We start from the raw sequence: 9,763 nt of genomic DNA, 5'->3' as shown, positions 1-9,763 counted from the left end.
TTACTCCGTGTTTTTTTTGTCATTTCACTCCGTTATATGCAAACGATATCCTTTCAAAATAAACTTCCGTCTTCAACAGAAGATACACAAATAACAAAATAACAAATGCATTACAAACACTAACTTTACATCTGTGAACCACACTGCACTGGGGTCGTTAACAGTTCATTTGCTCCGTTCAGTTTCACTCTTCACTCATTTTAATAACCAAATTAAATTCACACCAGACAGAGCGCTACAAACTGCTCCTCAGCTCCTTCATTTCTCTGGTGACTGTTCAAAAAGCTGATCCTTCACCAAACCGGTCGGAGCAAGTAGATGCAGCAGAAGCTTTGACTGTGGACAGAGCTGAGGAGGAGTCCTGTCTGCTAACAGCTGGAGGAAGGGGACCTTAGGTCTCTTTCAGCCGGAGCCACTTGGCTCCTCCACAATTCCAACACTGAACACCTTGAACTAACTTGCTGACAGTTGGATCAGTCCGAGGAAAAAATGATTAGCTGGATATCTTCATTCACTAAAAGATCAGGTTATTTAAACAACATAGATGAGCTCAATCAAGTCACTTTACTTATTGTAGAGAATAAAAACACAAACGGAAAAACAGAGCAGAGAAAGATGGTTGTAAATAGAAACTGTATATAGACAAATGTACTTGACATGACATTGGAAATGATTTTCCAGCACTAGAAGGAAAATATTTCTCTTTAGAGACATTTTTGAGGAAGGACAATCTTTGCTGCTGCCCCAGTACGAGAAGCCAGGTTTGTTTTGTTGTTGTTTATGTGTGTGTGTGTTATGTGTTGTTTATATGCTGCATTGTTGAACATTTCAGTCCTGAGAAATGTCTTTTGCTGAAACACTATAAACTAACAGACTGCTGCTGCGCTGATTCTCTGCGTTTCTTGCTGACGGTGCTGTACAGTGCAAATGAATCCTCCACAGCCTCTCCACGTCTTAATCTGTTAATGACAACATTTGTTTAGCAAATTATTAATAAGATGTTATAATAACAGACCCAGAATATGAAGTAAGACTAACTCTGTGTAGCAGAGACAGTTATTCTGGACTCACCCTGGCGTAGCAGTGGCGCTCTTCACATTGACGACAGTGTATTCCACACCCTCCTCGTCCTCCTCCTCTTCTCCTGTCTTGTGTCTGTTGGGCTGACGGTTTGTAGAGAAGCTCACGCTGGCATAGAAGAGTTCGTCCTGCTGCTAAGGTGAATCATGGGAAAGATTTTAGCACAAAATGGTCGTATAGTCAAACACTTACTTAGCACTTTGGATTTCACCTCACCCATTCACTCACACACTGGTGGCTAACATGCAACATCCTGGTCTGACCTTTGGGAGGAATATGTGGTTCAGCAACTGGCTCAAAGACACTCTGACATGTGGACAGGAGGGGGTTGAGTTTTAAGGTGAGAGTGGACTCTGAGTAACACCTGAACTCCCCTTTCTCACCTGTGCTGTGTTGTCTGGTCCCTCTCCAGGCTCAGGTGGTTGTTTCAAGATCTTCTTTCTTCTGGACAGAGAATGAACAAACAACTGAATCATCATATAAAACTGACTTAATGAAAGAAGCATTACTGAATTTAACCACAGTAAAACTGAGCTGCTTACCTAAACAGTACGAAGGCACAGAGGAATATGAGAGCCAGAAAAATAACAGCAACTGATCCAGCAGCTGCTGATTTCACTGAACCTGGAAAACAGTGATCAAACAGGAAAACTGATCATTAATTATGGAATTTCAGGCTGTAGGTATCCTACCAGCAGCACCTTTTAGGTGTAAATGACTTGTGCACAGACGTGACTTACTTGCCCTAACAGTCAGATGGAAGGTGGAGTTATTACGCCCTCTGCTGTTCTGGGCTTCACAGTAATAACTCCCACTGTGCTCAGCTCTGATGTTGGTGATGGTGAAGATCTGTCCTGAAGCTTTTGCTGAGTCTTCATCCTCCTTGTACCAGGTATAATTAGCTGCTGGGTTAGCATCACTGCTACAGGTCAGATTCACTGAGCTGCCCTCCATTATCTCAGCAGAGGGACTCACTGACACAGAGGGAAGCTTTGGAGCATCTGGTGGACAACAGACATGTCTTCAGTATTTGGAGCCTGGTTCTACACATACGCAGGCAAAGAAGGGTTTTTGCAAAGAGTACCACAAACCCAGAGGGCCACCAAAGAAGAAGGAGAAAGAACTGTATTACACAAAACACATAGAAAAACAAAGAGTTATAGTATTCCACTTCAAACTAAAGGCTAACATCAGCATGCTAATATGTGCACAATGACAACACTAACAAGCTGTAAACTTAAAACTCAACTCAATAAACACAAAGCACATCTGAGGCTGAGCTGAATGTCACTGTCAATGTTTGCACCACATTTTATGGCCATTCATTCAACAGTTGTTAGGACATTTCACTCACAACTACAAGTGTGAACCAAACATGTGTAAAGAGCAGCAGCACCTGCACTGACAGTTGGAAACTCTTTATATTTCTTCTTAACAACATGAAATGGTTTCAGCCTAGAGCAGGTAAGACAGCAGATAGATCAGAATGTATGTAAATACACTGTTTGCCAAAACGATTTGTTAATACTTACAATACACTTCTATGAACAGAGGTGAAGACACTGAGCGTCCATGTTGATTCACAGACCTGCAGTAGTAGGTCCCTCTGTCCTCAGATCTGATGGAGGAGAAATGATAAATGTCCTCTGGTCCTTGAAGCAGTGTTTGGTTCTCCTTGTACCAGGTATAATCAGCTGCTGGGTTAGCATCACTGCTACAGGTCAGAGTCACTGAACTTCCCTCCACTATCTCACCAGAGGGACTCACTGACAGGGTGGACGTCTGTGGACCATCTGGAACAGATGTTTTGACACAGATTTGTATGAACTGAGATGAGCTGCAGCATCTGAAAGTTTACAGCAGGTCTTTGCTTTGGTTAAACAGATGCAACACACTCTGACAGATTAAAGCTGTTTATTTTTAATAAGAGGTTTTTACTCACATTTCACATTAATGAAGGTAGAATTAGATGTCCTCCTCCCCAGATCATTCTCAGCTGTGCAGTAATACTGTCCAGAGTCAGAGGACTGGATGGAGCTGAAGACGAGCTGTGGTTCTTTCCTGAGCAGTGATTGGTTGTTTTTGTACCAGGTGTACACAGTGGGGGAGTTAGCATCACTGCTACAGCTGAGAGTCACTGAACTGTTCTTCATAATGTCACCAGGGGGACTCACCCACACTGTGGGAACCCTCGGAGCATCTGCAGGATATAAACATACGTTATACGTTATCATCCGCTTATCCGGGGCTGGGTCACAGGGGCAGCAGTCTAAGCAGGGACGCCCAGACTTCCCTCTCCCCGGACACTTCTTCCAGCTCTTCCGGGGGAACCCCGAGGCGTTCCCAGGCCAGCCAAGAGACATAGTCCCTCCAGCGTGTCCTAGGTCTTTCCCGGGGCCTCCTCCCATTGAGACATGCCCGGAACACCTCCCTAAGGAGGTGTCCAGGGGGCATCCTGAATAGATGCCCGAGCCACCTCAACTGGCCCCTCTCGATGTGGAGGAGCAGTGGCTGTACTCCACGCTCCTCCTGGATGACCGGGCTTCTCACCCTATCTCTAAGGGAGCACCCAAACACCCTGCGGAGTAAACTTATTTCGGCCGCTTGTATCCGAGATCTTGTCCTTTCGGTCATGACCCAAAGCTCATGTCCATAGGTGAGAGTAGGAACGTAGATCGACCGGTAAGTTGAGAGCTTTGCCTTTCGGCTCAGCTCCTTCTTCACCACAATGGACCGGTACATCGACCGCATTACTGCGGAAGCTGCACCGATCCACCTGTCAATCTCAAGCTCCGTCCTTCCCCCACTCTTGAACAAGACCCCATGATACTTAAACTCCTCAACTTGAGGAAGGAACTCTCCTCCAACCCGGAGAAGGCAAGCCACCCTTTTCCGGTTGAGAACCGCTGATTCTCATCCCAGCTGCTTCACACTCAGCTGCAAACCGCCCCAGTACATGCTGAAGGTCGTACAGAGACCTGACAGCCCTAAGCAGAGGGCCCCGGACTCCATACTCCCAGAGCACCCTCCACAGGATGCCATGAGGTACACGGTCGAACGCTTTCTCCAGATCCACAAAACACATGTGGACTGGTTGGGCGAACTGCCATGAACCCTCGAGCACCCTATAGAGAGTATAGAGCTGGCCCAGTGTTCCAAGACCAGGACAAAAACCGCATTGTTCCTCCTGGGTCCGAGGTTCGACTATCGGCCAAATCCTCCTCTCCAGTACCCTGGCATAGACTTTCCCAGGGAGGCTGAGGAGTGTGATCCCCCTATAGTTGGAGCACACTCTCCGGTCCCCCTTCTTGAAAAGAGGGACCACCACCCCTGTCTGCCACTCCAGGGGTACTGTCCCCGACTGCCACGCGATGTTACAGAGGCGTGTCAGCCAAGACAGCCCTGCAACATCCAGAGACTTGAGGTGCTCGGGACGGACCTCATCCACCCCTGGTGCCTTGCCACCAAGGAGCTTTTTGACCACCTCAGTGACTTCAGCTTGGGTGATGGATGAGTCCACCCCCGAACCCCCATCCCCTGTTTCCTCAACAGAAATCGTAACAGTGGGATTGAGGAGATCTTCAAAGTATTCCTTCCACCGTCTAATAATGTCCCCAGTCAAGGTCAACAGCTCTCCGCCTCCACTATAAATAGTGTTGGTAGAGCACTGCTTCCCTCTCCTGAGGCGGCAGACGGTTTGCCAGAATCTCTTTGAGGCCGACCGATAGTCCTCCTCCATGGCCTCACCGAACCTCTCCCAGATCCGAGTTTTTGCCTCTACAACTGCCCGGGCTGCGGCCCTCTTGGCCTGTCGGTACCTGTCAGCTGCCTCGGGAGCCCCACGAGCCAACCAGGCCCGATAGGACTCCTTCTTCAGCTTGACGGAATCCCTTACTTCCGATGTCCACCACCGGGTTCGGGGATTACCGCCACGACAGGCACCGGAGACCTTATGAACACAGCTCCGGACGGCCGCATCAACAATAGAGGCAGAGAACACTCAGACTCAATGTCCCCAGCCTCTCTCGGTATCTGGTTGAAGCTCTTCTGGAGGCGGGAGTTGAAGACCCCCCTGACAGAGGGCTCAGCCAGATGTTCCCAACAGACCCTCACAATATGTGTGGGCCTGCCATGCCTGTCAGGCCTCCTCCCCCGCCAGCGGATCCAACTCACCACCTGTGGTGATCAGTTGACAGCTCAGCCCCTCTCTTTACCCGAGTGTCCAAGACATGTGGCTGAAGGTCAAATGACATGACCACGAAGTCGATCATTGACCTTCGGCCTAGGGCGTCCTGGTGTCATGTGCACTGATGGACACCCTTATGCCTAAACATGGTGTTCATTATGGACAAACCGCGACTAGCACAGAAGTCCAACAACAGAACACCATTCGGGTTCTGATCGGGGAGGCCGTTCCTCCCAATCACGCCCCTCCAGGTGTCACTGTCGCTGCCCACGTGGGCGTTGAAGTCCCCCAGCAGAATGACAGAGTCCCCGGTCAGAGCACCGTCCAATACCCCTCCCAAGGACTCCAAGAAGGTCTGGTACTCTACACTGCTGTTCAGCCCATAGGCCGAGACAACAGTGAGAGACCTCTCCCCCACCTGAAGGCACAGGGAGGCGACCCTCTCATTCACCGGGGAAAACTCCAAAACATGGCAGCTGAGCTGGGGAGCTATAAGCAAGCCCACACCAGCCCTCCGCCTCTCACCACGGGCAACTCAAGAATAGAAGAGAGTCCAGCCTCTATCAAGGAGTTGGGTTCCAGAGCCCAGGCTGTGCGTGGAGGTGAGCCCGACTATTTCTAGTCGGTACCTCTCAATCTCCTGCACAAGCTCAGGCCCCTTCCCCCCCTACTGAGGTGACATTCCATGTCCCAAGAGCCAGTTTCTGTGCCCTGAGATCGGGTTGCCGAGGCCCCTGCCTTCGACCACCGCCCAATTCACACTGCATCGGCCCCCTACGTTTCCTCCTGCAGGTGGTGGGTCCACAGGAGGACGTCCCCACGTCGTTCCTTCGGGCATTGCCCAGCCGGGCCCCATTACATGTACATTGTGTTACATATCACAAGCTTTTGACATTGGTTTTAATGTTCCTGGGACAGAGTTGGATCAGTACACTGAGGATAAATATACTGTACGTCAGCAATGTCAGGGACATTTCTGAGAATTTTCTACAGGAGCTGCAAGATGAGAGACACCAGGATCAACTTTCATGTGTCACACACTGCCTCTGATTCTCAGCACACCTAAGGCTCATTGGTGTATTGGTCTGTTCATGGGATTTTTGACAACAATCAAAATATAGAAAATCAACTTCTTTATCCTTTAAAATTTAAACCAGATGATGTTTTGCTTGTGACACAGTGGAGTAAACTCACACACTGGAGGAGAGCGGTAACCCTCATAAGCACAGGAAAAACTGTCCTCAGGATCAATGAGTCGTCTTAATGAATGAGATGTTTCTCCCTGGATTATGTTTCCATTCTCATACCAGACAAAGGAAGAACGACCAGGAAGAAGACAGCTGCTGTGACAAACCAGTGTTGGACCAGTAGAAGACCAGATCACCTCCACCTGTACACGTGGTTCTGTGAACAAGAAACACAAATGTCATATAAAGTGAACTGTCACCAACACACACAGCTGCCTGTACAACTTCACCCTCTTGTGGCCAGTGGATAAAAGTGCAACCTCTCACAATGAACTGTAAACACATTAAGCAGCGTGTGTGATCATTTGTGAGTGGGTATGTTCAGACTGTCGTCCTTATCAATATCAACCCACCATGAACAATATACCACTTTCCTATTAACACATTTTCTCATCCATGTTCTCAGGCTCCATTTGTTTAAAATTGCTTTTACTTCAACATTCCACTAAATTCAGCTTCATTAACAACATAATGAGTTTGTCTTCGTCAGTACCTGTGACAGTCAGAGTTGTACCAGGTAAACCACTCTGCCACTCAGACCAATACGTTTTGAATTTGAAGCGATACTGAGCTGAATCACTCTCTCTCAGGTCATTGATTCTCAGAGTGGAGCGTCCTGTCGTTGTTTCAAAGACCTGGACACGACCTGCATACAGGGAGTCTTCACTAAGGTCCACAGGTTGTCTGCAATAACTCCCCGAACGATAACATTCAGCAGTGAACCAGAACTTAGATGTAACAGATCTATAACTGTTGTATGAGCAGGAAATGTCCACTGATGATCCTTTAAAGGCACAGATGCTTCTGTCAGTGTACGTCACTCTGTTGCATGAATCACCATAGACACCTGAAACATGAAATAGTTTTGATTATCACTATGAAAACTATACTCTCCACTGCACTAATTCACAGCTGGTTGTATTGCTGTGGGCAGGCTTAGCTAAGAAAGTTCAAACTCACACACTGAAGGAGAGGGTAAATCCTCGTGTCCTTCTACAGCACAGGAAACGCTGTCTTCATCATAAAAGTAACCTGAATGATATTTTGTTTTTCCCCCAGTTTTCTGTCCATTCTTGTACCAGATGTAGGAGGGATGATTAGTTAGATCACAACTGCTGCTACACTTCAGACGTGGAGAATAGATCACCTTCACCTGCAAACCTGGATATATAAAGACACAGAGACATCACTGTAGACAGAACTGTCCACACAGACAAATGATAATCGATGCAGAGATTCAGGTTCTAACTTCTATAGTCTCCAACACTAATGTTACCTGTGACTGACAAAGTGACTCCTGGTGAACCAGTAAATGCACCACCTGGTTGGTTTGTTATGAACATGAACTTGTACTGAGCTGAGTCGCTCTCTCTCAGGTCTCTGATTGTCAAAGTGCAGTCGTTCTCACCACAGTGATACTGCACACGACCTGCATACGCTGAGTCTGTTCTCACATCCACAGGTTCTTCATCCTGGAATTTAGTAAACCAGAATCTTCTCTCAACTGTGGTTTCATGGCCATTCACTCTGGGTGGGTATCTGTAGGAGCAGCGTATTTCCACTGTTGATCCTTTTAAGGCACAGATCTTACGAAGAGAGTAAGTAGCTCCCCAGCCATCCTGACCGTGTACCACTGTAACACAGAGAACATCAGAAAACACTGATTTATGAAAAGGTAACGAGGACCAGCTTAAAAAATCCTATTTACAGCAGAGTCACAAAGAATTCTCAGTAAAGACAGAAACTTTCACTTCAGTGTAGAAACCAGCTGAATGACTAATACATGTCCTGAAATGACTTGACTCCAACACTGAACGTTTAAGAAAGATTCCTGTCATATTGTTTTACACTTGTTATTTAAATTTTGATTTCTGTTTATTATCTTTCAAACTCATGATACAAATAACATTTCTCACTTCCTGGTGTTGTGTTGTTGTGGCACACATCACACTGCATTACACTCACGTTGGCTCTTCACAGGAATAGGTGACAAAGTTTGTTTCCTGTTTTTTGAACCTTTGTTAGATTTTTTCTTCGTCTCTCAAACAGAAAACTGACATTTCTGGATAAATGATTAACTGACTGCATCTGTCAGACGAACCACTTACAGATCTATTTATACACTTACTTGAAAAAGCCGAACCATTACTGTGCAATAAGACACATCACTTATATGCTGAGATAAAAAAGACCTTTCGAAATGTTGCAGTGTGTGAAAACATCAACACGACTGTAGTTTAACAGCACAATAAAAAAACCTCAGAGCTAAACGTGAAAAATCCTGTTAGAAAATCAGCACTAACTGCACAGATATTCAGCAAATCAGCAAACAGACATACATCACACATCAAGTGTAGAAAGGTGATGTTTGAGGAATTCATTTACTCATTCGACACAGTGCAGGAGACGGTACCTGGCACAGTGAGAAGAAGGACAACAAATCCACTTGCTGCTGCTGTTAAACTCATCGCTGCTCCTGTCATCTCTCCGTGTGACTTCAGAGTCAATAAAACACATCGGCTGGTGAACAATGTAGGAAAGAAATGTCACATCAAAAAACAATTCTTCTTCCCTCAGAGAAAGTAAATCTTCCTCTGTGGTTTGCACAGCCAGCAGAGGACAGACGTTCCGCTCTAAAAAGAAACTTCCTTCCTCTTTATGTTCTATAATCTGCTCGACGGCAGTAACCACTATTACTGTGGTGTGATGGTGGTAAGGCCCTATCCTACACATCACTGCAGCCTGCTAACACCATTTATACTGAGAAAAGAAAAAACTGTTTATTTTTTTAGGGATCAGGTTGGAGTGAGGTTTACACTGTGAGGTGACTTAAGGCAGATCTGAAAGGAGTTTGGAGGTCAAAGGTCAAAGGGCAAGGTCAGTATGATCATATTGATGTTTTGCATGGTAATGGAATATCGTAACAACCCTTTGAAGGATTGTCTTCAAACTTTGCACACATGTTGACTGTGCCTCAAAGATGAATTGAGTCGACTTTGGAAGTCAGAGGTCAAAGGTCAAGGTCGCTGTGACCTTAATGCAAATGTTGTGCTTCACTATGTGTTATCTCTACAATACTTTGAGTGATGTTCTTCAGACTTTGCACATATCATCACTGCTTGTCAAAGATGGAGTCAATATGTATTGGAGGTCAGAGGTCAAAGGTCAAGGCCACTGTGATCTTGTGTAAGTTTAACCTCTACATCTGCTACAAACAGGCACCCAGCCGTGCAGAGGCATACCACCGCCA

At 46.4% G+C, this 9,763-nt stretch overlaps 1 protein-coding gene across 4 annotated transcripts; it reads right to left on the bottom strand.

Moving 5' to 3' along the window:
* Positions 1 to 615: 615 nt before the first annotated feature.
* LOC121180553 (sialoadhesin-like) lies at positions 616 to 9,253 on the bottom strand. Of its 4 annotated transcripts, none has more exons than XM_041036060.1 (12): positions 8,927 to 9,253; positions 7,790 to 8,146; positions 7,474 to 7,674; positions 7,007 to 7,360; positions 6,461 to 6,670; positions 3,023 to 3,280; positions 2,613 to 2,873; positions 1,773 to 2,081; positions 1,623 to 1,704; positions 1,464 to 1,524; positions 1,072 to 1,211; positions 616 to 959 (listed from the first exon to the last, which is right to left on the bottom strand). In XM_041036060.1, the coding sequence occupies exons 1-12, from the start codon at positions 8,994 to 8,996 to the stop codon at positions 860 to 862; spliced, it is 2,403 nt and encodes an 800-aa protein (XP_040891994.1). In that variant the 5' UTR covers positions 8,997 to 9,253; the 3' UTR covers positions 616 to 859. The 4 variants fall into 4 exon arrangements, with proteins under 4 accessions (XP_040891994.1, XP_040891996.1, XP_040891993.1 ...); XM_041036062.1 differs by having other exon boundaries at positions 1,039 to 1,214; positions 8,927 to 9,252; XM_041036059.1 differs by having other exon boundaries at positions 1,072 to 1,214; positions 8,927 to 9,252.
* Positions 9,254 to 9,763: the final 510 nt, after the last annotated feature.

This window comes from Toxotes jaculatrix, chromosome 4 (genome assembly GCF_017976425.1).
Source record: "Toxotes jaculatrix isolate fToxJac2 chromosome 4, fToxJac2.pri, whole genome shotgun sequence".
Lineage (NCBI taxonomy): Eukaryota > Metazoa > Chordata > Actinopteri > Toxotidae > Toxotes > Toxotes jaculatrix.
Note: the sequence above shows the minus strand (reverse complement) of the source record. Positions and strands in the feature narration are given on the sequence as shown.

Coding starts and splice junctions, on each gene's coding strand:
- LOC121180553 (XM_041036059.1), bottom strand. CDS start 8,996: ATGACAGGAGCAGCGATGAGTTTAACAGCAGCAGCAAGTGGATTTGTT. Junction 2,874..3,022: donor TACCTTCATTAATGTGAAAT/GTGAGTAAAAAC, acceptor CATCTGTTCCAG/ATGGTCCACAGACGTCCACC. Junction 1,525..1,622: donor TGTGCCTTCGTACTGTTTAG/GTAAGCAGCTCA, acceptor TTCTCTGTCCAG/AAGAAAGAAGATCTTGAAAC.